The following is a 27,250-nucleotide window of genomic DNA, read 5'->3' as shown; positions in this document are numbered from 1 at the left end:
AAAACAATGAGTGACTATAATAAAGTAAGGTTTATGTCAAAAATGCAAAAAGGTAGTCAACATCAGGAAATCTATTAATTATTTACCATTATTAAAAATAGACACACATAAAACATTTGATAAAGTTACATACCAATATATGATAATAAAAAGGCTCTAAGACAATAGGAATAGAAGAGAATTTTCCTAGCATGATGAAGGCTACCTACTAAAACCCTGTAGGAAAAACTGTACATCATGGAGAAACTTCACTCACAATCTCTCTGAGATTCAGGAAGAAAACATGGACAGTGCTGTAACATATCATCCAAGGTCCTGGACAGCAGGAATAAAGAAAAACAACACTGATATAACAAAAGAAGATATAGAACAGGAAATATCTACAGACTGTGACTTGGTACATTCAAGAACAACCAGGAAAGTATAAATAGAATAAGAAGTGAGTTAAGTTGCTGGCCATAAGGTTAACATTAAAAAATCAATGGTGTTTGGACTACAACTTCAACAAGATGGCAGTCTAGGAAGCTACAGGCCCTCTTTCCCCCATAGAGACCCTGAGTTAACAACAATATACAGACCAGAATGGCTCTGTGAGAACTCTGGAGACCAAATGAGGAGCTACAGTATCCAAGCCATTGTAAAACTAGGAAGAGATTCCAGTGAAAGGGATAGGAAATTTCACGACGTTTGGCATGCCTGTTTGCACCCCTTTCCCTAAATAGCAAGGTGCCCCCTAACTGGGAGGAAGCCTCCATACTGGGGCTCTTCTCTTGGGATGGAAACAAAAGAGTGGATCATTAGTCTGATGTTCTGGCTGTCTGGAGTCTGCCTGAAGGGCTGGTTTCTGTCTTGCCTGAGTCTCATCAGACTCGGTGATGAGACTGGTGCCAGAGTTTGGGAGCCACTAAAAACAGAGGCAAGCAGCACATCAGAGATACAGTTTTCCAGGAAGACACCAGGAGAAGCAGGAAATCAGAAAAAGCATAAGAGGTCCTAGATTTTTTAGCCAGCTTATTAGTAAAGAACTTCCTCTGTACACAGCCAGTACACAAAGACTGGGAGAGGTGGTTCTTTTTTCAAATGCCCAAATATTAGCAAAACACACAAATAAACAAGGCATACAAGAAACAGGAAAACATGGCCCAACCAAAGGACCAAAAGTAAATTTCCAGAAACTGACCCTAAAGAAATGCACATTTATCAGCTGTCTAAAAAAGAATTTAAAATATCTGTCATAAAGATGCCTAATGAGCTAGAAGAGAGCACAGACAACTAAACAAAATAAGAAAAACTTAGCAAGAACAAAATAAGCATATCAACAAAGAGATATTAGTATAAAAATGAACCAAACATTCTGGAGCTGAAAAATACAATAACTGAACTGAAAATATCATTAAAGGCATGCAACAGAAGACTTGATGAGGTAGAAAAAAGAAGACAGGTCACTGTCTTTTTTGAAATCACTGAGTCAGAGGAGCAAAAAGAAAAAAGAATGAAGAAAAGTGAAGCGAGACTAAGGGACTTATGGAACACTATCAAGCAGACTGATATAAGTATTCTAGGAATACGAGAAGGAGAAGAGGGAGAGAAAGGGGCTAAGAGCTTATCTGAAGAAATAATTGCTAACAATTCCCCAAATCTGTGGAAAAAAATGGACCATACAAGTTCAAGCTCAAAGAAATGAAATACGGATAAATCCAAGGAGAACCACACTAAGACACATTTCAATCAAACTGTCTGAAGTGAAGACAGAGAATCTTAAAAGCATCAAGTGAAAAGCCATTTGTCATATACAAGGGAGGATTCATAAGATCTGTGGCTTTCTCAGCAGAAACCTTGCAAGCTAGAAAGGAGTGGAATGATATATTTTAAGTGCTGAAAGAAAAAAAAACAACCAACCCTGTCAACCGAGAATACCTGATCTGGCAAAACTGTCCTTCAAAAATGAAGAAAAAATTAAGACTTTTCCAGATAAACAAAAGTAGAGGGAGTACATTACCACTAGCCTGCTTTACAAGAAATGCTAAAGTGAGTCCTTCAAGTTGAAATAAAAAGACAGTAAATAGCAACATTAAGCTGTATGGAAAAATAAGGTTCTCCTGTAAAGGGAGGCACATGGACAAATACAGTAACCAATACTATTGTAATTTTGGTGAATAAAATTTAAATGACAAAAACATTACAACTACAATGTATATTAATGGATATACAGTATATAAAGATGTAATTTGTGACATCAATAACAAAGTGTGAAGGGGTGGAAGTAAAGAAGTAAAGTTTTACTATGTAATCAAAGTTTAAGTTAAAATAGAATGCTATAATTTAAAGATGTCTTATGTAATTGCAATGGTAACCACAAAGAAAATACCTGTAGAATATACACACAAAAAAATGAGATTCTGTACCCCAGGGAGACAAAAGGAAAAAAAAAAGAAATGAGAATCCTATAGATATGGTTTAGCTATGTCCCCACCAAAATCCCATCTTGAATTGTAGCTCCCACAATTCCCACGTATTGTTGGAGGGACCCAGTGGGAGGTAATCGAATCATAGGGGCAGGTCTTTACCACGCTATTCTTGTGATAGTGAATAAGTATCATGAGATGTGATGATTTTATAAAGGGGAGTTTCCCTGCACAAGCTAGCTCTCTTTTGTCTGCCGCCATGTGAATTGTGCCTTTTACCTTTTGCCATGATTGTGAGGCCTCCCCAGCCAGGTGGAACTATGAGTCCATTAAACCTCTTTCTTTTGTAAATTGCCCAGTCTCAGGTATGTCTTTATCAGCAATGAAAATGGAAATGGACTAACAGACCTATCATTAGAAAAAATAATGAAAGAAACACAAAGGAAGGCAGTAAGAGAATAAGGGAAAAACAAGCAAAAAGCTACAAGCATACAGAAAACAGCAAAATGGCAACAGTAAGTCTTCCCTATCAGTGATTACTTTAAATGTCAATGAATAAACTCCCCAATCAAAAGATACAGTTTGGGTAAATGGATTAAAAAAAAAACAGAATTCAACTATGTACTGTCTATAAGAGACTAATTTTGGATCTAAGGATACACAGGCCAAAAGTGAAAGGATGGAAAAATATATTCCACGCAGATGGTAGCCAAATGATGGCAGGAATAATGAATATGAAAAAGAATTCATTCAAACTATTAATGGATAAGAATATTGGGTCAGTAATCAAAAATTTCCCAATTAAGAAAAGCCCATGGCTGGGGGCAGTGGCTCATGCTTGTAATCCCAGAATTTTGGAAGGCCAAGGCAGGTGAATCACCTGAGGTCAGGAATTCAAGATCAGCCTGACCAACATGGTGAAACTCTTATCTCTACTAAAAATACAAAAATTAGCTGGGCATGGTGGTAGGCGCCTGTAATCCCAGCTACTCGGGAGGCTGAAGCAGGAGAATCACTTGAACCCAGGAGGCGGAGGCTGCAGTGACCCAAGACTGTGCCACTGCACTCTAACCTGGGTGACAGAGCAAGACTCCATCTCAAAAAAAAAAAGCCCATGACCAAATGTTTTCACTAGAGAATTCTACCAAACATTTAAGAATAATTAACACCAATCCTCCTGAAACTCTCCCAAAAAAACTAAAGAGAAGAGAACATTTCCAAGCTCACTCTGTGATGCCAGCAGTACCCTGATATCAAAGCCAAAGACATGAAGAAGGGTAAAAAAAGCTACAAACCAGTATCTCTGATGACTACTGATGCAAAAATTCTCAACAAACCAAATTCAATAGCATATTAAAAGGATTATACATCATGATACTCCTGGAATGCAAGGATGGTTCAACACATGAAAATCAATTAATACATTACATTAACAGAATGAAGGTCAAAAGTCACATGATCATCTCAATTGATGCAGAAAAAGCATCTGACAAGATTTAACACCTTTTCTTAATAATAATAAATACATTCAACAAACTAGGAATAGAAAAAAACTAACTCAACATAATAAAGGACATTTACGAAAAGACCACAGTTAATACTGTACTCAATGGTGAAAGACTGAAAACTGTTCCTCTAAGATCAGGTACAATGCAAGGATGCCCACTTTTGCCACTTCTATTTAACACAGTATTAGAAGTTCTAGCCACAGTAAGTAGGCATGAAAAAGAAATAAAGGGCATCCAAAATGGAAAGGAAGAAGTAAAATTATATCTGTTTGCAGATGACATAATTTTATATGTAGAAAACCCTAAAGATTCCACAAAACTGTTTAAATAATAAACACATTCAGCAAAATCATAGGATACAAAATCAACACACAAAAATCAGTTGCATTTCCATGTACTAACAATGAATGATCCGAAAAGGGAATTAAGAAAACAATTTTCAATAGCACAAAAAAGAAGAAATTACTTAGTAATAAGCCTAACCAAGGGGGTGAATGGCTTGTGCAATAAAAATTATAAAACACTGCTGAAAGAAATGAAGATACAAATAAATGGAAATATATCTCATGTTCATGAGTTAGAAGACTTAATATTGTTAAGATGTCCATATTAACCAAAGCAATCTATAGAGTCAACATAATCCCTATCAAAATAATGATGGCATTTTTTGAAAAACTTCATCCAAAAATTTTTATGAAATCTCAGGAGACCCTGGATAGCCAAAACAATTTTGAAAAAAGAAGAATAAAGTTGGAGGATTCAAACTTCCTCGTTTCAAAACATATTACAAAGCTACAGTAATCAAAACAGCATGACACTGGCATAAAGAATAGACATACGGAATAGAACAGACAGCACAGTAATAAACCCTTGTGTATATGTTCAAATCATCTTCAACAGACTGCAAGACTACTCAAGGGGGAAAGGACTTGGAGAAGACACTGCATCTTCTCAAAGGACTAACGATTACAATATCAACTATAAAAGGAATTCTGAAAATCAAGAGGAAAAAGGCATGAGATTCAAAAGACAAATGAACAAATGATATTAACAGACAACTCAAAGAAGGTGTAAGGTGAACAGTTAATACGTAATTGAAGAGATGCTCAACATTCCTAGTGATAAAGAGAAATAAAAATTGAAACTATGAAGATATCAGTTTACAGAATGTGGGAGAAGCTAATTTAATGCACTATTGGTGTAAGTGTCAACTAGTGTGACTGCCCTGGGATGCAATCTGATATTATTCTGTGAAGTTATATATGTGCATAACTCATGAATATATGCCCCAAGAAACTTTAGCAAAGTCTATAATATCGTGATGGAGTTTGCATAAGTTGAAGGATATTCAGGACTACATGTATAAGGGAGTTAGAAGAAATCTGGGTATCCCATCATGAAGGAAATGGCCCATGACTATGAAGGAAGATTTGCAAAAGTCAGTAGTGAACTGGCTGTTGGTTAGAGCAACAGAAATAGCTCCAAAAATATAGGTTGAATGAAAACGTAAGAATCAGATAGGATTTATAGCATAGTATCATTTCTGTAAATTAGCAACAAACACTCCAAATAATTCTATTGTGTATTTTTCAAGAGTACACCCCCCTCCCCCCCACCACACACACACAAAGTTGACATATGCACGTGTGGAGGTGGACTGGAAGGACAAATAATAAGTAAACACATCACAGTGGTCACCTGGGCTGTGGGCAATGGCCCAAAATGTGTGATTAGTCCAGCTCCCTGTACTTGAGGTTGCCTGACAAGACCCACTGAATGAAATCAACACAAAGGGCACACAAACAATGAAAAGATTTGCGTGTGCACATACATATGCATCAATTTTGACAGCTTCTGGATGGACAGTCAAAACCCACTCACTATGGGTGCCACAGTAGGGCTCTGAAGAGGGAGGTTTTAAACTTTCTCATTGTATGCTTTTTACCATCCGCTTATGTTACTTTTTTTTTTCCAAATAAATATTAGTTTAAAAATGAAAACAAAGAACTACTGGAACTGATACCATCTGAAGAAATGGGTTTTCTATAATCTGCTCTGGATACAGGCCTCTGAAAGATGAATATCTCCCAGGTGCCTGCTGACTACAGAAGTGTGCTCGCAGAGCCCTCCTCTAAGCCTAACCCACACCCAGGCACAGAATGGCTGGGGATGCTCTCTGTGCTTAGAACACAATGCCTGTGACACGGCTTGCATTACTTTTAAAATGCAAATATCAACTACCTAAAATGTTAACTGAATGATGAATGTGACCACTGAAGTTGCATCTACTACTAATGAGGAGAAGCCAATAGTTTTAAGATGTCATGGCCTGTAGCCCATTAAAAACATCAGTTTAACCCAGAAGCCCACGTTAAAAATAAGTGGCAAACTCTGAGATGCTTGGATAGGAATGTGAGAAGTGTGGAGCCTCCTGTGTCTAGGTCCTGCTGCTGCCCCTCACGGGGGTCCCAGAAGCACCTGTTTAGAACCTCAGTCCTTCAAAGAATACTGTGGAACACTTGAGTGGGAAATGGGGCCAAAATCCAAATGGTTGTGGAAAAGGGAGGTTGGCAAACAGTATGGATGAATCCTGTGTGCAGGGAGGTGGCCACAGGGAGCCCCCGCCCCTTACCGTGCAATCTTGTCACTGCAGGACATGGTGAGCAGCCGCTCCCCTTGCAGCACCCCGTCCCACGTTTGGATGCTCGCATTGGAGCGCACTGGAATCGTCCCCTCACCAGACTCTATTTTGGTCCGTAGCTGTCCTCTTGCTTTACGATTTGGGTGTCTATCTGCTGGTTCTAAGAGAGAAAAAGAGTTAAAACCCCACAGGTAGTAAATCATCTATTTGATTTATTGAAAAGCACATCTAATGATAGCTTATAAATTTAAAATATAGTCCATGCATATAAATGCATATGTTTATGCCATACATACAAAATACACATACAAAATAAGTATGTGAAGCTGAGAGGCTGGGTATGTGGCTCACACCTGTAATCTCAGCACTTTGGGAGGCTGAGGCAGGTGGATCGCTTGAGCCCAGGAGTTTAAGACCAGCCTGGGCAACACGGTGAAACCCCATCTCTATAAAAAATATAAAAATTAGCCAGGTATAGTGGTACATGCCTGTAGTCCCAGCTCCTTGGAAGGTTGAGGTGGAAGGATCGCTTAAGAGCCCAGGAGGTCGAGGCTGCAGTGAGCCATGATTGCACCACTGCACTCCAGCCTGGGTGTAAGAGCGAGACCCTGTCTCAAAAAAAAAAAAAAAAATTATATGAAATTGAGTAGGAAGGACATAACACAAACAAAATTCACAAAAGTCGTCTCCAAGGGAGTTGGGGAAATGGGGTTTTCACTTTAACTGAAATGATTTATTTCTATCATTAAAAATGCACTGAAGCAAATAGGACAAAATGCTAACATTTGCTAATTCTGGGTGATGGATACTTGGGTGTTTGCCATGTTATTTACCTCTATATTTTAAAAATTTCCAAAATAAATCTAGACAGATGCAGAAATAAACCCATGGAAAGTATGGTAAAACATCCATAGTAAATATTTCTGGGTTACAGGAATATGGGTGATTTTCATGTTCTTATATTTTAAAAATAGTTAGCAATTTTCCACAGTGAGTATGCCTGTTGCTTTTATAAACAAGGAAAGTAATGTAATAAAACGTTCTATTTGGAATAAACAATGCCTAAGAGCTTGGGAGAAGGGATGTAGATACAAAACACTAAAAAACAAAAGTGCTAACCTCAAATGTAAAGAAGGATGGAAAAAAATATGATCACAATAGTGGTTTCACTTTTCATTAGTGTTTATCTGCTTCTGAAATATCAGGCAAATAAATACTTTAATTACACATTTAGCAAATTAGAATTCCTCAGAAATATGGAGGATCATATACACCTCTGATTTAGAGATATTTATTACCCAAATTTAAATACTGATACAATTTTAATCCAATATTCTTGCTCCATTCTAATTACTTGGTTAATTACAATCAGCATTTTTCATTCATTAAAGTTTTCTAATTAAGTTATTAATTGGAAAGAAAAAAATCCATGCTTTTATAGAGACTCTTATCAGATCCACATCCAAGTCTAAAAATAAAAAGAAAAAAAGGAAAAGGGATATTAACATAGGTTAGTTTTTAATCTGTTAACATTTTCTTGAGAAACTGGCTTGTTGAAGAATCTCGTCTCATACCTTCCAGGATTGGCTCATGTGGTGAGAAGATTCTGGCATCTCCACAGGGAGAGGTACTGATGTACAGATGAAACTGGACATTCTCCTTCAGCCTAAACCCCCCTCGCTCTGATTTCTGAAAGATGGATCTTTTTTGATCATCTTTGTTACTGAAAGGAAAAAAGTTGCAAAAGTAACATTTAAAGCTGTATATAGTTAAATTTTAGTCTATCATTTTCAGAGGCTAGTATTTTCCACAGGGGAAAGATAAGTTTGAACCGGAATATTTATTTTATATGTTTAGGGTAATTAATACAGTTCTTGTCACTCAATAATGGATATGTCATCAGAATGTGAGTAATCTTTCCTCCTTCCAATTTATGACTTCAGAACAGAAATACCACATACAAAAAATGGCTTTGTAAAGAAAAGGAGTTTGGATACATGACTAGCTCTTTCTAGAAACGGTGACTAGAACAAAAATTACCATCTTTACCTGGCAGTTTGCGAACTTCTGTTTATACAGCATACAACAAAATCACATGGTCTTAAACACAGACTTGAAATTTATGACCATGTTATGTTATTGTATGTATGTGTGCATATGTGTGTTGAGCGTTGTGGGAGAATGGGATCCAGCCTTATTGTTACTAATTAAAGTTATGATTTTGAGAGATTTTCCATGATTACAGAAACAATGAAAGGTTTTTCAATGTTTTCTAATAGAAGAATATTTTTAAAAAATAGCTTCCTGTCCTTATTTGTTTACTAAACTTACTTTAAGTAAAGCTCAAGTTGTGTATAAAGAAATCTGAGCAAGGATCTCCGAGATATTATTTCTGCATGGCAGTCATTTAATGCAAGGCCACGATCACTCATGTATTCACCATTAATACATTTTGTTCCTGTAGAAACACTTATCACCTTGGCATCTTTAACATCTGTGCCTGAAAAAAAAAAAAAAAAAAAAGAGACACTATTTTCTGTAATTCACAGTAATGTTTGCCTAACTGTGCTCCTGAAGTCTGACTCTTATTCTCAGTGACTTAACTTTTCAGGGGCCAACAGACTTTTCAAGCTCATCTTCATGCATATTCTTACCATCTATTTTTTAAGTGGGCAAATGTATACATGCAAACAACCTCCTATTGAGGACTCACTTTGTGACATTTCTGGAAAGCCAACCATCGTCACTGCTTAGTGTCCAGACACTAAATTCAAGGAAGTCATTTCCTCTTGTATGCAATAGCATCTTTTCTTGAATATCCACAACTAGAACACAGCTGGGCAACACTATAGAAAGGTGGACTAACTGGTCTGGTAATTAATCTTGACATCAAATATCAAAGCACTAAAGAGATTAGGAAGGAGGGGTTAATGGCACCCAGAGGAATAAGAAGGAAAACAGAATTAACTTGTGATGTTTTCATTAGTAAACTGTCACCATGTAACCACACTGGGAGTGGTCACAAGCAGTAGTGAACTCCCACAGACAGATCACTCCGTCTCAACTTTGTGAGATAAACCACTGACCAGAAGTGTGATGCCGGGACCCTGGAAGTTACCTGCTGGGAAACTCGCATCCACTACAGCTGAACCAATGGTGTGCACACCATGTGGCAGGTATGCACCAGGTCTGTTAGGTAAATTGTCTTCACTGCATTCCCACGATGTCCTCTGAGGCTCTTGCTACTAATGTCTCCACTGTCTAGATGAGGGAACTGAGGCACAGAGGCCTTGTAACCTGCCCAAGGCCACTCAACCAGTGGGAGCCCCCTGAACCAGCTGTCTGGAGTGCCAAGTGCTCCAGCGTCCTGGCTTCAGATGTAAACTATGGCTCTGAGCAAGTGGTCTCAGGTGAAATACACACTAAGATGTAAAATGTTCCCAGAAGGTGATTGGCCTCTTCTAAGGTGGTTAAAAAAAACAACAACAAAAACAAAACAACAACAACAACAAAACGATGAAAGAACATGACCAGCTCACTCACCCACACTGCTGGAAGAGGCAGGGAGTCTTACCTAGGGAACTACTCTATTCAGTTGTTGTGGTGTTCACCTTTGATTAATGTAAAAGATAGCAGTAAAGAGAGAGGTAAAAAGGGGAGAAGATACAGGTACAAAACATTAGAATAGAAGCTGCTGTTCGGGTACTTCCTCCTCCCTGGACACGGCATGGCAAGGAAACAATGGTCATGAGCAGAGCAGCCAGGTTTCCTAGGCAGCAAGAGGTGGGTCAGTGAAGAGGGCTGCAAAGTCTGATAGAGGTGACCCCTCAGGGGGAAAGGACAAGAAAGTCACATACTGAGAACCGGGGGTTTCTCCTGGGCTGGTGGATGTAGACAGAGAAACTGTCCCCAGCTTCCTCCCTGACCTCTAGGGCCTGCTTCCTGCATCTGGCAGTCCAGGCTGGGCTGAGCAGATGCTGGGCACAGAGACAGCCCCACATGACAGGGGTCCTCTCCCTGAGTCTCGCTCCACCCTGGGGAGCCAGGCACTGGCCAAGGATGTGGCTTCCTTTCCCAGGAGCTACCCACAGAGAGATGCTGCTGCGTGTTCTCACTCCCGGGATGTGGGAAGAGGACTCGGGGGTTCCTTTTGCTACTGGGAACTTCTAGACTGATTTAATAGGGTTTCTTCTATCATTCTAAATTGTGCTTTTTTTCCCCACAGATTTTCTACTCTTGCTAGAGCTTTCTCCCTCCTCAAAAGAAGTCACACAGAAACTTATCTGGCATCGTTAACATTAACTGATACAACAGATAGGCCCTACTTTCAAATAAAGCAAGAATTAGTAAGCCCCTTGCCATCTTCCAGAGCAGATTGAGGCCATTCACAGGACGAAGATGACAGGAATCAAATATTAATATAGTATGCTTTCTCCAGATAAAACAAACTTAGGTTAAAAAGATGAACATTTTGGGAAAAAAGCTTGTAAGTGCAGTTCCTAAACTTGCATATGGCAGACATTTTGAAGAAAAAAAGAAGTAACCATCTCCCGTCGGTGTGGCACAGTGGTTTTTGTTGATTGAGAACATTTCACATTTGTCAGACATGAAAACAGGCAGGGTTACATACAACACCAAGATGGTTACCTGTTGTCATGACGACTCCAGCCAGCACTTTTCTGCGAGCGTGAGGGGAGGAGAAGTTGTCGGTGAGGTCGCCGAACTTACCCAGGACCAGGCGTGAGACAGCGTCAGCTAAAACCTGTGTGGGAAGCACAGATGCAGGTTAGAGGCCAGGTGCAGCTGGGAGCAGGGTTCACTCTCTGAATGCTGCACGCACTCTCCCTTATGGAGTGACACAGGCTGCTTCTCATCTGGAAAACCACACAGGTAAATCTGGCAAACAAGTATGTGTGTATGTTTCTTCCAGAACATTCCTTGGAAATAGACACCCCAGGATCCTGCCAGGCTCTGGCTGGGTCCTTCGCTACCCGCGTGGGGCCAGTGTGGAGTGTGGGCACCACACACGAGCATCCCTCCAATCCTCACCGCAGGCCAGCCTGGCCCTCAGGAGGAAACCGAGGCAAACAGGCAAAACTGCCTGCTCAGGGACACCTGCCCATGCCTACGCCCACCTAGTATGGCCCTCCCACCCCCCTTGCCCTCTCTCACATGCACACACGGTGTGGCTCAGTCAGCTCCAGGGCCACACACAGCTGGGAGCACAGCCCAGGATGATGTGCAAAATCACAGGCAAGAGAAAGGGGCAGCTTGGAGATGCGATCCAGTGAAAGAAGCCACAAGCTGTGCACAGCACCTTCCTCAAAGGTGCCACCGAAAAGCTTCTCAGTCATTCCAGCCTCTCCACACAAATGCGCTCTGACTCCGCTCACTTGCCCAGACGGTACGATAGAATCATGTACCAAAGAACAGCATGGGGAGGGAAAGTGCTTAGACGTTCAGAACACCTGCACAGGTATATGCTCAGGTCAGACAGACACCTGTATTAAAGTGCTTCTGAGAACAGATGTATTTGTTGGATTTTGGACATGGTCTTATGGCTTATGATTTATCTTGGAAATAATGAGCCCATGGCATTTTGGGAAATGATATCTGCTGGGAGGTGGGTGTTAAGAGCCAGTTTCAACTCATGTACCACCAATTTCACACTTGTCTGGAAAATCAAATGACTACTAGGAAAACCCAGCATCCCCAGCTTGGTCCTTAATAAAATATTTCTGAAATGAATAGAAAAGATAGTTGTCAGGATGTTTTTCTCTTATCATTGCACCAGCAAATATCAGTGAGCCCCAGAGGACAGTGTTCAAGACAAGTCACGTGGAGAATGGACACAGGCTTTGATAGCAGGGATCCATGTACCCGCAAGCAGTGGCATCTGCAATGCAGGGGTGAGCGGACGCGAGGAACTGAGGCTGTGACAGAAACACAGGACGTGGCCAGGCTGCCAGAGGGAAGGGGCGACGCATTCGAATTGGCCAGGGTGCCAGAGGGAAAGGGCGATTCATTCCAGTTTACAGAGAAGAAAAAGTCACAAGAAGATTAGGGATAAGCCAGAGGAAATAAAAGTTTCCATTTCATATAAGATTAGGCGAATCTCCAAACTTTCAAAGAGAGGCGAAGAAATTTAACTTCAGAGTGAGTTCCGAGAGCCTCACTCTGAAGGTCTGGTGCTGGGGCTGATGCTTGTTAACGCAGACATCTGAGGCACATGGCCAGGGCTCAGCCCCCCTTGAGGGGATTATTGGTCTCATTAACCTGTATGGTTAATGAAGGACTTCCCTCTTAATTTGGGAGACAGATATAAGAACAAAAAAAAAATTCTCTTAAGAGTTAAACCCATGCCGCACAGTCCCAGGCAGCACCATTTACCTGCAATGACACGCAGGGATGTCTGACCTACGTCCTTCAAGGATTACTCTAGAAAAAGAGTGAGGGTTTTCCACCCACCCTAGAATGCACATTTGGAAATTTCCTGTTGAAAGACAATAGAGCCCAGGAACAAAGCCCTAAGGACTGGTTCTGGGAGGGCCACCCGGGTCCTACAAGGAACACATGTCACATTCCGGGGCTATCCTGGGGGCTCCAAAGACACAAGGTGGCAGGGTCCACTCCGGCAGAGACTAGAAGTGCAGCTCCATCCCCTCATGCCCTAGTGGTTCTGGACATGAGGCCCAGAGCCTGGTGTTCAGCACCTACAGAGCCCAGAGGAATGTGGCATCAGGTGGCTGAGACAGCCCTGCCCACCTGCACCCCTCCCCAGGCTGGAGACCAGCAGATGTCCCTCCAGCCTTCCCAAGCCAGGGGCTCTGGTCATGTTCCACACAGAAGTCACTGCAGGCACACAGCCAGGCCAGGGAGGCAGGGGTGACATCTATACTGGCGCTTCTATCTGCATCTGCCTAAGGTGCTCCCAGCCTACACACTAAAGGTTCAGACATCTGGGATCCACGGCATCTGATGTCATTTCAATGGTCTTATATGCCACTCTGTCAATATTAAGGGAAGACAAGTCACATCAGACAATATTTTGAACTCAGGCTTTAATATTTTAGCAAAGAGTAACCCTGAAAATAAAAAATCACATGGGATCTAGCAGCACTGATTTGTTAAAGTACAAATGGACTAATAATCCTTATAAACAATGTTGACGAGAGGTTAATAAGGGAAGCCAGTATTTGGTTCGTTAAAAAAGTCAGTGAAATACCTTGAATATATTATTTTATACTGATGTTGTATTTGATTCCTTTAGGCAAAATAAAATACATTTCCTTCCTTTAAAACAGAACTCCTGGTCATCTCAGACTACAACTGCACAGAGGTTATTCTAATTGTAGCCAACAGCAAAAAAGAAACTATAAGACACTTGGATTCTTCCAGGGGACACAAGCCACCTTCAAGTCTTGTGGTCAAGGGTAGTACACATGTTATCTTCAAAGTGAAGAAGACTCTGATACAAAGGAATAAATGAATAGAGGGTCAAAAAAATAATTTTTGCAATAGACCAGAAGAACTTTGGATTCCTAAGAAAAGAAGGAATACATAATCAGAGAGTTTTAGGATTTAGAGATGAGAACTAAAGGTGATTTTCTCCTTTACTTTTTCTCTTTCATGTAAGCCAATCTAAGCCCACCCTGGAACTTCCCCTTCCTTCATCCTGATTTCACTGGGCTGGGGAGGTCAAATGGAAGGTCAAATGGAAGAGTGGCTGTCCACCTCCAGCCTGGGGACGGGGGGAAGTCCTCATAGAGCCCATGTAGGAAATTCAAAGTAGAGACTCCCAGGCAACTGGCAGGCCCTAGAACAGTTGTTGGAGGCCCCTCCCTCCCTGTGCTCTGATACGTGCTCACTGCTGTGCTGGCTCATTCTCTGCTTTGATGGGCTCCTCAGCTTAGGAACAGCGAACAGCCACCAGCCAGTCATGTGGGAGCCCAGAGGCTGCCATCCTGACCCAGACTTGGGTTTTCAGCTGTTGACGGGCTGGTGTCACTTATCTTGAATGTGAGATTCTTGGATGAGACTTTTGAAGGAAAATGGTGCTGAACTGGGGGTAAGGTTTCAAAGACTGGGCTCTTCTTCCCTCTCTCCTGCTAAAGGCTTGCTGTGGGATGAGGGTCATGGGGGGGTTGCCTAACAGGAAGGGAGTTATGGATAGTGCTATAAACACTGCTCTGGTGGACGGGGTCTCAGGTGTCCCTGCCTTGCATTGTGACAGACCCAGCATGCACTAGGATGTAGTTGGCTTCTCAGTGGCCACATGGCCATGGAAATCAAGCAGCCAGACTTACCAGTAACTCCTCCTGGTGGGGACAGAGTGATGTCAAGGTGGAAAGTCAATAGTAATCCTGAAACTAAAATGCTGTCTAGAAGCATTACCAAGAGCAATGACCCCGTGTTTTAAAGCAGCAGCATAGCTCCTCACCTGCGGTAAATGCAGCTGAAGACCCTCACTGGGAATAGGCTGGCGAGATGGCGTCTGATCCAAGTGCAAGTTAAAAATGGTGGCCAGGGCAGACTGGGCAGCCCGGGCCTTGGCAAGCTTCTTGTTTCTCCCCGAGCCTTCAAAGAACTGACCATCCACGACCACAGACATGACGAAGCTCTTGGCATGGCTCTCCCCGCTCTCGGAGAGGAAGTCATACTTGAGTCCTGGGCGCAGTTCGTTCAAGATCATCACGGGATTCTTCCCACTTGGGGGTGGGAATGGTGGTAAGACAGGGAGAGGAGGCTGGGCTAGGCTGGCAGGCACCGGGGAAGCAGTCAAGCTGAGGTCCCCGCTGGAACTGAAGGAGTCATCCCCGTTGGAGCCCACGTAAAAGGGAGGCTCCGCCTTGTCAGGAGTTTCAAAACCATTGAAGAGCGTGTCAGGGAAGTCGGCCTGGTCAGATGTGAAGTCCGTGTTGACAGACAGGGTCCTCCCCATGGCCAGGTGGGCCTCAGAGGCATTAGGAAACTGAACGAAAGACCTCAAGGCCTTCTCAGCAGCATGGAGTTTTGCTTTTTTCTTTGTGGGACCAGAGCCCTCAAAAACCTGGCCATTCACCTCCACAGACATGACAAACAAAGGTGCATGCACGGGCCCAGTCTGGGACAGGAGCGTGTACTGCAAACCAGGCTTGATCTCATTCAGCTGCATCAAGGCGTTCTTGGGTAGGACGGGCCCTGGTGTTTTCCTCCTTTTCTTCAGGCGGTACTTGGAGTGGCCATTGCTGCCCTCCTCCAGGGGCCGCTTTCTGCCGGGGCCACCACCACCCCCATTGGAGAGCTGAGAGCCCTCGCCAGGCCCAGGTGTGCTGCCATCCTTGGGGGACACGTTGTCCAGATTGCGGTTTTCCTTCACATCAGTGCTGCTGGAACCTGTGGTGCCCAGAAAGAGTAACTTACAATGCCTTCGTTGCAGGATCTTGTAAATGCAAAATTTATAGATTCCTTTAGCTCTCTTTGTAACTGGTTAAGTGATGTGTGCTTATAAATTTTATTCCTTGATGTATACATGAAGAGTTATACATTTAGTTAAAGAACTATCAGCCTCAACTAAACAAGTAATCTGACACTTTGCTTAGTGACTAATACCATTTCTATTTAGTGTCACCAACTGCTTTTGCTTTAAAAAGTAAAATCTTAAGTAATTTTTTTCTTCTGAGAATATTCTGAAGTATCTAGACTTTTTCAACCTTATCAAAATGTGGGATGATAAATTAATCCAGAAAGACCTTACATTAATAAGTCTAATGAAATGACAATTTAATATCAATATATGGATAAATATATATTTATTTTAGCATTTTCCTTTCACTGTTGTTTACCCTCATGCTATCTAAGGGTTTTAAATTGCAGTGTCTCTCAGAAGAGAAAACTATTTAAAAACATGCATTCACAAGATAATTAGTTTTTCAGGTTTAAAATATTCAATCAATAAATGCAATTATTTGATTTAGTTTATGAACCAATCTTTAAAAGCTGCTTATGTAATTGTGTAAAGTATTATGGCTTTTTAGTTGTTGTGTTTAGGAGGGTATGGTTTTATTTCTAGTATATATTTAAAAACGAGAATATTATATATGGGAGCTGATTAAGTCTGAATCCTTAATACCGTTCCATGATAGGAAAAGTGTGTAAGAACAAGACACAAAACTGAAGCTGTAGGCAGGCTACAACTTCGTAACTTCATAAATACACTTTCTGGTGATTTTGTCTTTTTTAAAACAATTATTTGATGAATTTCCAGGATAATTTGTTTATCCTAACTTTTAAAGGTATTTTAGATTTTGAATTAATACAGATAATTTTAGAATTCTAAAATTACATGGCAAAATAAACATAATTTTTAAATTGTATGTATGTATGTATGTATGTATGTATGTATGTATGTATGTATGTATTTTTGAGACTGGAGTGCAGTGGCATGATCTCGGCTCACTGCAACCTCCACCTCCCGGGTTCAAGTGATTCTCCTGCCTCAGCCTCCCGAGTAGCTGGGACTACAGGTGTGCGCTACCATGCCTGGCTAATTTTTGTATTTTTAGTAGAGATGGGGTTTCATCACATTGGCCAGGCTGGTCTGGAACTCCTGACCTCAGGTGATCCGCCTGCCTTGGCCTCCCAAAGTGCTGGGATTACAGGCATGAGCTACTGTGCCCGGCCCTAATTTTTTATTTTAAAAAGAGGAGTATAAAGTGTTCATCAAGCTTTTTAAAAAGGAGAAGAAGAAATAATTCCTTTCCATCATGGCTAGGCAGCTGTCACATGGAGCCCAGGGGTGAGGGCTACAGGGCCCTGCAAGGTTGTAATGTGAATGAAAGTTAAAGACATCTACCACTAGATTTCAAAAATCTATATTTTTTAAGTAACCAAAATATTGCTAAAATTGTAAACCGATTTACAAGTGCCCCATATGGTGGCTGTAGGCTCTATTTCTACTCCATGTGTAAAAAGGTAAATTCTCATTATGTTGAGCAAACTGAAAAGTTGTGAAAATATTCATCAACTTCATCCATGGGAAGGCTTAAAGGGACGAAGTCCTCGCCCTTGGCTGCCAATCTTTGAGGTTAAAGATCTCTAATTCCAGGGCTGTCATCATTCAGCCAAGACAGCAGAGCATAAACGTGGTTTAGACACAACCCATGGGAAAATTGATGCCACACTGTGGCAGAGGCTAAGAGATTTAAAACTTTCTCTACAGACATCATTTCTCCAAAATAATCCTCACACACACACCACTTCTCCCAGTTGACAAAGCTGATGGAATGGACACTAAATTTTCATTTATAACATCCTCCAGCAAAAGCTCAATAGGTTACTCCTTTCGGTGCTCAAAGGGAACAAAAGGTTAAAAAAAATGTAGAGCCAAGATGGAATTCAGAGATTAATAAACTGAGCAAGAACATAACATAGTAGATTACTGCTTACATTTTGACTTTGTTGCTAAACAATTATCAATATCAAAAATCAAATCATTATAAATGTATTTGGACATGCATTTAACCAAATATTTATAACCTCTGAAATAACGAAATACTTTCCTTTCAGAAATAAAAATAATTACTATTGGATTGACAAATAATCTTCAGAAGAATATACTTTCTGTAACACAGATTACATACATTCTAAATTCTTATTCAGTTCAGGAGCACCCTGAAATACTACTCTCATTGTCACTGAAAATGCTACTATAATAAAAGAAAATACTAAAACTAGAGAAAGAAGCCACTTTCACAGCTTTTCTTAAACAGATGCCTTCTCTTTCTGTATCATGCTACTACATTTCATAAATGTAAATACTGATCATGATAGGGCTTTGCATTGCTTTCAAAATGATAAAAAATACAGGGCCAGAATTTCCAAGTTTTAGCACTAGAACATCAGCTTATCTTTACAGAAAAATTATTTGTGAGGATTCTTTATCATGTCAAGTTATCACAGGATCAGTTTGGGGATAGTTCCAGAACCTACACGATCATGAAGCTTCTGTCTATGCAAGGTGACTGCAGCTGTAGGCTGTGGGCCACAGTCCTGACACAGAGGCCCTGGGGACCCCTGCACATGCTCCGTTGGTGGGCTACTGCACGGGCGAAGCACAAGTCACATTTTCTCAAACGAGGAAAATGGACGTAACCTCTCTCTTAAAACTTGTCACAAAATTGGAAACAGTGAGTAGAACTGCCCAGTAAAAACATAAAGCTGGGTTTTTAAAAGATCTCAAGAGCAGGACTGATGAGGAAAAAAACCTGAAAAAACAATCACCAGCAGGCATGGGCTGCGCACACAACAGCGGAAGTGAGGTGAGCACACTGGTCCTGTGGTTCCTGGGTAGCACTGCAGGAGGTGGTCTCACCCTCACACCCCAGATGGCTGACTTCAACCAAAGCCAACACTTAGCATACAGTCCATAGAGCAGAGGCCCAGCCCCCTCCACAGCATCCACAGCACACCCACGGGGCAGCAATACCACGCAGAAACCAATACCATGCAGAAATCAATACCATGCAGAAATGCTTCACTGGGTCATGGTTTGGGTTCTACATGGTACGCAAGAGCGACTCCAAGACCCCAGATCATCAGTTGTGCGTAAAGTCAAAGGGAAAGTGCTAAGTTCTAATGCTCAATAATCACTCCCAGTGACATGTCACTCATCATTGACAGCTGCATGTTATTCCTTGAGACAAGTAAGAAGGTAAATACGGATATTTACATTAGTTAGAGCAATGATGCCTTTGTTGTAATTTCTCTACTAAACTCTCCCAACTTCCGTGGAAGCATCTAAACCTGTTTTCTGGGACTGAAGATGAACTAGAAGAGATAAGTACCTTCACCGAAACACCAATGTACCCCAGCGGCCTTCCACCCCCCAGCACCAGAGAGAACAGCACGGAAGGAGGAGGCCCACACCAGTCCCAGCTCTCATTAGCACCTTTGCAAACTTTAGATCAACAGACACGTGTGAATCTCCTTCCTTCAAAATGCAGGGAAAACCTGCATTTTGAAGGGAAATATTTCTGTCCTATTATTGCAAAGGACTGGGTATTTAAATCAATCTTAGACGTTATCTTCGATTTGCATGCATGAATACTCAGAGCATTATTCTGAGAGGCACGCCGTGACAGGACTCCACATGAAACAGTGGGGCTTCATGAGATATACCCAGAAGCCCATTCCACAGGGCACAGTGATGCCCCACGACGATAACGAGGAAGGAAAAACCTAGACATACAGCTGCAGGGAAAACGTCTGCAGCAAATTCTGACACCTGTTGCAGAGAACACACCAAAAATGAAAAACACGCCACTGTCACTAGAAGATGTTATGGGAAAAAACACAATCCCCACACTGGTCTCATGAAACACATTTGCAAAAACACCAAAATGTTAACGTAAAATTAGCTATCTGATACTACATGATAGGCCTAGATCTTACTCATGTTTTCTTCATCTTCTATATCCATGGCAAAATACTTTTGAGGGTTTCTTGACTGGCGGAGACTGTTTCTGTCTGAAAGACAGTAAGAAAATAGCATTTAGTGTGCCTATGATTGGAGTAATACGAAGTAAGTCTACTCTAAGGAAATAATTACAACATTATTACAAATTAAAGGAAAAAAATCATAAAATAAGAACTAGGTCTTGTTAGAGAAGTCAGATCTGCCATCTGGTATAAAATACTCCTCCTTGGCACATTCCAGTCCAGCAAAGGACTTCTCGCGTGGATTCTAGTACAGCAAAGGACATCTCGCGTGAATTCTCCCACATGGAGGAATGATGAGGGTGGGACCAGGTCCCAGCAAGGGAGGTTCAGGGCCAGTGCCCAGGGACCTCACACCACTCTGAGGAGGGTGGGTTTGATTCCGGGCAATGGAGGGCCATGAAGAGTGCTGAACTAGGGACAAAGGCACTGGCATCTGCACTCTGGAAACATGCCTGCTATGGGATGGACTAAGGACACAACACACCATGACAGATGGTGCCAGACCTCAGAAGGGCGCTCACATACTTGCCATCTATCTTTACTCTGGGTAGACTTTTGGCTTCCAGCTGTAAACTAAAGCCACACAGCAGAATCAGCACCTACAGCTTCTCACTTAGCTACTTCTCTCTCACCTTGAATAGCTCCTCATGCAGACAAAACTAAAGTGCACATGACTGCTAAAATTCAATCTAATTTCTTAGCTACATATAAGTATTATTTTGTTGGCAGGAGAAACCACAGGAAATCCTCAAAGAACAGGTATTACAATTTCTAGTTACTAACAAATTTAAGAGTTTCCTCTTCTGAAATATTTTAGATATACTTTGTCAGACCGTATTAATACATGTTCTATAATAAAGAATATCATCAAATTGCAATTGAGGAAAAAGAAGATTCACAAATTTTATAATCACACGTTACTTTGTATACAAATAAAACTTATAAATCACTAAAAGGCAAATTCATTGCTCTGAGAAAATGGTGACTAAAATGTACTAAAACATGCATATATCTTATACATCTATATCAAATATCATATATCTAAAAATATATATTTTATAGTTTTTCATGAAATCATTTGTTAATAACTTTCAATCTCACTATATTTCAGGCAAATGTGTTGCTAAAAGTTAAATGAGTTTCTCTTTAGAATCCTTTATTCAATAAAGTTTTCCAGATAGTTTTAAAAGCATTATTATTTTATAGTCATTAACTATTTCAAGATATATTTTCTGAGAATCTATTATGTGCAAAGCACTTGTGCTAGATACAAGAACCTAAATCAGATTCTGAGAAGCTTAAATGTAAATATTGCCTGAACAGCTGATTATATTAAGGAATTATGATAAATTATTTTAGGTGTAGAAATGGCAGTTCTCTTTTAGTGACATATACTGAAGTATTTACAAATGAAAGGACAATATCTAGGATTTACTTCAAAATAATTCGGTGTGGTGAGAAAAACATAGATGAGGTGTAGACAAAACCAACCAATGGGCCCTGGTTGGTAATTACTGATGTGGCTGATGGGCTTGCAGAGTTCTTGATACAATTGTATATTTGTATATGTTTTAATATTTCCATTATGGAAGGACTGATAAAAAGTAATTGGGTTAAGGTCTAGAATGGGAGGTGAGATGTAGGCACAGAGGGCAAGACCCCTGCGGGCAGGGCAGATGCCCTCAGTAGGCTGCGGGTGCTCCCAGGAGCCTCCTGGCTGGAGGGATCAGGCCAAAAAATGAGGACATGCTCATTAAACTGAGCTTCAGACAAGAGGTCTGGCTGAGCATATCATGAAGACGGGAAAACAGGTGGCTTGGGTGAGGGCACTGAGGTTATGCAGGCAAAGTGATGCCAAGGCGCTTCTCAGAAGCCCAAACCATAAACTGGAGGAACAACGAATAAGCCTGTCCAAATAGCTCTGTTCTTATTGGCTGAAACTGGCTTTAAATAGGCAAAGGAACTTCCTCAGTGGGAAGACAGAGTTCTTCTCCTTTTTCCTCCCATTAAATACAACTAAAAATCCTGGCTGTTATACATAAAACACACAAAAAAAGACTGAGAGATGTAGAGAAAGCTGACAAGCCAGGGGGGCCTCAGGACCTGAGAAGCGACCCTGCATTTTCCTTTTGCTTCATTTTCTCAACATAGAGCTGAAGAAGCCAGAACCCAGAAACATCAGCAGGCATTGGCAAAAACAAAACACACAAAAAGCTGCAACAAAAGCTGCTCTCTCTGGCCAAAGGACCAGGAAAGAGGTAGCCCAGCAAGGCAGAAAACTTCTTAGACAAGAATTGCTTTATTCCAGCCAAACACAACAGAAAAAACCTCAGCCATGCCCCACCCGTGCCAGGCTGTAAGGACAACCCCAGAGTCCCCTTGTTGGGTGGTGTCAGACAAGGCTGAGTGACGAGCCACAATTTTCATTCCCACCAGGCTCTAACAACCCCTTCCCTTCCCACACCACAGTGCAGAGTCATGGGAGACTATGTGGGGAACCTGGGCTCTCTTCCCACCTGGTGGAAACAATGCTAGCCGGTGCTGTCAGTGAAGGCTCCAGATGGAGCAGTGATGAGGCCCTCTCACAACAGGGAGCTATCCGGGAGCCCCAGTGGGGAACTTGGACTTATCCCCCATCCAGCAGTAATGAGACAGCATCCCCGCTTCCTCTGACACCGTGGTGTATGAGAAAGTCAGCTAAAACAGAAGGTTTCAGTAAGATTTAGAGTCTCATAATATCATATAATCAGGTTCCAATAAAAAATCACTTGTCACATCGAGAAACAGAAGATATCAAACTAAATGAAAAAAGACAATCAACAGATGCCAACACGGAGATGACACAGATGTTAGAATTCTCTTAGAAAGACTTTAACGTAACCACCATAAAAAAAAATAAAGTGGGAGCAATCAGTCTAGCTGATCTCAGCATTTACTACAAAGCTATAGTCATCAGTACAGGACAGTGTTGGCAAGGGGCAGACGAGCAGATCACAAGAGGATAGCACAGAGAACCCCGAATAGACCACACAAGTATGTCCAACTGATTTTGGACAAAGGTGCAAAAGCAATTTCGTGAAGAGGCATAGCCTTATTGGGGCAACTAGAGATCCAAAAAAATGAAGCTCAATTCAGGTCTCCTACCTTATTCAAAACTTAACTCAAAATAGATGGTGGGCTTACATGCAAAACATAAAACTATAAAACTTTTAGAAAGTCACAGGAGAAAATCCTCAGGATCTAGGGCTAGGCAAAGAGTTTTTAGACTTCATACCAAAAGCACAATCCACAAAAGAAACAACTGATAAACTGGAAGTTAAAAACTTTTTCTCTGCAAACATCCCTGTTAAAAAGATAAAAAAACAAGCTACAGACTGGGAGAAAATATTTGAAAAATACATATCCAACAAATAGAATATATAAGAAATTCTCAAAGCTCAACAGTAAAATAAACAAATAGTCCAATTAGAAAATGGGCAAAGGACATGAAGAGGATCTACAGATGGAAAATAAACTCATGGAAAGATGCTCAGGATCACGAGTCACTAGGGAAATGCAACTGAGAACTACAGTGAGATAACTCCGCTGCACGCCTCCGAGAAGGGCTATTAAACATAGTGTTGCTTTAAAAATAGTGACAGCCCCAAGTGAAAATGAGGCTGTGGAGAAAAGGGATCTCTCATAGACTGCTGGCAGAAATGTAAAATGGGATAGCTACTCTAGAAAGTAGTTTGGCAGTTTCTTAAAAATAAAATATGCAACTACCACATGACTCAGCAATTGTACTCCTGGGCATTTATCCCAGAGAAATGAAGGCTTATGTTCATATAAGTATTATTTCTTACAACTACATGTGAATCTATATTATCTCAAAATAAAAAGTTTTTTTATTTTTTTTATTTTTGAGAATCTCGCTCACCCAGGCTGGAGTGCCGTGGCGCTATCTCGGCTCACTGCAACCTCTACCTCCCAGGTTCAAGCTGCCTGCCATCAGCCTCCTGAGTAGCTGGGATTACAGGGACGTGCCACCATGCCTGGCTAATTTTTGTATTTTTAGTAGAGATGGGGTTTCACCATGTTGGCCAGGCTGGTCTCGAACTCCTGACCTCAGATGATCTGCCCGCCTTGACCTCCAAAGTGCTGGGATTACAGGCATGAGTCACTGCACCCAGCCTTCAAAATAAAAAGTTTATTAATAATAGGCAGAAGACACACAAAAGGCTAATTTAATTCTTATACATAATTAATCAATAATTGGTTTGCCTGAGAAGGCTGACTTCTCTCAGATTTCTGGGACCAGGAAAAACAAACTTTACAACAACAATAAAAGTGCTGAGGCACAGGAGTGAGCCCAGCTCATGTAGTTCACCTAATTCATACAGTTCACCTTGTTTTCCTGCCCTTACATATTAAAATTCTTTTAAAAGGACATGGAAAATGTCTCACAGTAGAAAATAGTCATGCCGAGGGTGGTGGCAGGTGAGTACCTGCAGGTACCGCCCACATTAAGAATGGGAGCTACAAATCTCTTGCAGAGCAGAAGCCAACGTTTTCAGTTTTGACGAATGCCAACTCTTGTACCAAAGGTTATAAAACAAAGCAAAATAGCACATGCAAGCACTTTAGCACATTTCACAGAGCTATTTTTTCTTCCCTTTTTAAAAGAACCTCTTATGACCTGAACTACAAACAAATAAGAATTAAAACCCTCTCAAATATCCCCTATGGAACAAAATTCCAAGAATGGTCAATTTAAAAAAAGCCTTATTTGATAGCAATATTCAAAACAACCTCTTCATTTCTCAGAATGCCTCCTAATGCAGTGAGAAGTAAGACAGAGCTGGGAGGTGGTGAGTGTGGAAGAACACTGAACTTGACTGCAGAAGACCTGAGACTTCAGTTTCACTTGGTTCCAGGTACAAATCCAACTTTTTTTTTTAATGGAACTAGACAAGCTGATTCTAATGTTTACATGAAAAGGATAAACAGACTCAAATACTCAGGAAAACTCTGAACCAAAGGAGCAGGTGGCTTAGTCCTTCCTATTAGAAATAAAGAGCCTCAGTGCCTAAACCAACACAGCGTGGCTCACAGACAAAGAGGGTCAATGTGATGGAAGAAAAACCCAGAATCAGACACAGCACATCCAGACACAGAATATTTGGTAAAGGTGGCATTTTAAATCAGGGACATAGGAACATGCTTTTTATTTTTAATAAACAGGACCGGACACTGTGTGCCAACATGGAAGAAGATCAAGCTGGATCAAACAAGGCTGTTCCCTCACCGTGTCCTGATCATTTCTTCATGAGCTCGCTTTTGATTTCAGCTAACATGATCAAATTGACAATGTTATACGTTTTATACTGGGGGTAGGTAAATGATTGTTATATTATTCTTTATACCTTTTTATAGATACATTGCAACCACAAGTATAAACAATATATATATATATAATGTTTTTAACAACTTTGGACAATGAGCATACCTACCCTTTTTCTCCCCTTCCCTTAATGAAAAAACATATCCTGGAATAAAATATTAAAAACATGACTTATTTACATTAAAGATGCATCAGAACTTGAATAGTTTCTATTGTGCTGGTAAAAAATGCCATCTTTAGGAGTCCACTAAAAGTTTATAGATTAAAAACTGTTTAAGACAACTGGTGAACTTGATTAAAATTACTAATATATATTACTGGATTAAATCCATTTTCCCCTCAAAAATGGATAGCTTTGAGAAAACTTTTACATATTCTTTATGACTGCTATGGGTTCCATATTTAATAGCTTTGAACTGAAAACTAAAAAAAAAGAGAGAAACGTTATTAAAGTGGAGATTATTCGTGTTGATTCTTTACTATACATCAAGCAGCATTCCAAAACTAGATTAACTTTGTAGCAAAAAAATTGAAAGATGATTTGCTTATTTAACAAAAGCAACTGAAGTATAAACCTCTTAAATCATTTGAACGAAAACAATCTGAAACTCAACAAGCGAATCATGCATGTTTAGAGATACACTTCACCTCATAATTTATATTTTGCTTTCAGTATTATCTAAACCAAACAATATCACTAAAGTGTTCCAAAATATTCAATTGATAATATTTTCAGTGAAATATTTTACCTTCTAGGAAACCACCCCTGCAATCTGCTAAGTGAATCTTTATAGCTCTTGTACACAGAGCAAGCAAGATTTGTGCCTAATTTTCAGCAAATGCATTTTTTCTAGTGCAATGCAAAAGGAGATAATTAAAATAAGAATAATAATGTACAATATTCATCATATTAAGTGGGAAATATTGATGAGAATAGGAATCTACTGAAACAGAAGAGGAAATTCCAGCAAGGACAAATGACAGAAAGAAACACGCAGAGGTGTCAGTTAGGGCACCTTGCATAGGGCACTAACACCTCAGTTGTCCAGTCAGCAACTTCATCAAACTGTGGCTCTAGTTCTTCCCTCATTAAAAGGGATGCATCATGGGAGAACCACATGCCAATAGCACAGACAGTAGCTGCCAGCAAGGCAGCTCTAGGGTGGCTGGGCGGGGGTGGGCCTGGTGAGGCCTGGGCGCTCCAGGGGGCCTCAAGTAAGGTGTCTTCAGCTTTGACAAATGCCAACTCCTTGTTCACCTGGCCACCCCGGGCAGCAGGTGTACCAATGCACATGTGTAAATCTTGTCGCCTCACTGCACCCATCAGGCCAGACATCTGGAGACTACCTGGTTCTCTCTCCCCTCTCACCCCACACCCCATGTCACCAGCTCTTCTCCCAAAGTTGGGCTAAACACATCAGCCTGTCTGCCTCTGCGCTGCTGTTACCACTCAGCTTGTGGAGGAGCCTCTCTGCCTTCTCTTGACCCTGAGAGCCCCTCTCCTCGCAGCAGCCAGGGCTATATCCTTATAAATAAAAAATGTGCTCTAACACATGCCCATGTGCTCACGGCCACTGGGAACATTGTCAGCCCTTCGCCATGCCCACCAGAGCCTCTCCAACTTCCTGGGGTGCTTCCCTGTTCCCTCCTTGCCACGTCCTCGCGCAAGGCTTCATCAGACCCCACCTCTTACTGCTCAAGTCCCAGCTCACACAGCACCAACCCACCCCAGCGCCCCCCTCCCTCTCCCTCTACGCACAGTGCAATCCACAATTTGTCTCCCTGTTTGTGGCCTGCCTCTCCCAGCGGGCTGCAAGGCCCACATGGCTGGGGC

General features: G+C 41.2%; 1 protein-coding gene across 16 annotated transcripts in view; it reads right to left on the bottom strand.

Annotated features, from left to right (window-relative positions):
• ADARB1 (adenosine deaminase RNA specific B1) overlaps window positions 1-27,250 on the bottom strand; it is a 156,102-nt gene that overhangs the window by 38,742 nt on the left and 90,110 nt on the right. For 14 of the 16 annotated variants that reach the window (XR_002912752.3, XM_009234043.4, XM_024239439.3 and 11 more), the window contains 7 exons: window positions 19,986-20,060; window positions 14,995-15,929; window positions 11,202-11,316; window positions 8,886-9,054; window positions 8,129-8,277; window positions 7,043-7,162; window positions 6,546-6,714 (listed from right to left, as the gene is read on the bottom strand). Coding sequence is in view for 15 of the 16 variants with exons in the window: in XM_009234043.4 (XP_009232318.3) it covers window positions 6,546-6,714; window positions 7,043-7,162; window positions 8,129-8,277; window positions 8,886-9,054; window positions 11,202-11,316; window positions 14,995-15,929; window positions 19,986-20,060 (1,732 nt within the window). In the remaining variant the exon portion in view is untranslated. Of the gene's footprint in view, window positions 1-6,545; window positions 6,715-7,042; window positions 7,163-8,128; window positions 8,278-8,885; window positions 9,055-11,201; window positions 11,317-14,994; window positions 15,930-19,985; window positions 20,061-22,549; window positions 22,764-27,250 lie in introns of those variants that run through there. The other 2 variants (XM_054542637.2, XM_024239440.3) reach the window with 2 other exon arrangements.

This window comes from Pongo abelii, chromosome 22, assembly GCF_028885655.2.
Source record: "Pongo abelii isolate AG06213 chromosome 22, NHGRI_mPonAbe1-v2.0_pri, whole genome shotgun sequence".
NCBI lineage: Eukaryota > Metazoa > Chordata > Mammalia > Primates > Hominidae > Pongo > Pongo abelii.
The sequence above is the reverse complement of the archived record's forward strand: the minus strand, read 5'-3'. Positions and strand labels throughout refer to the sequence as shown.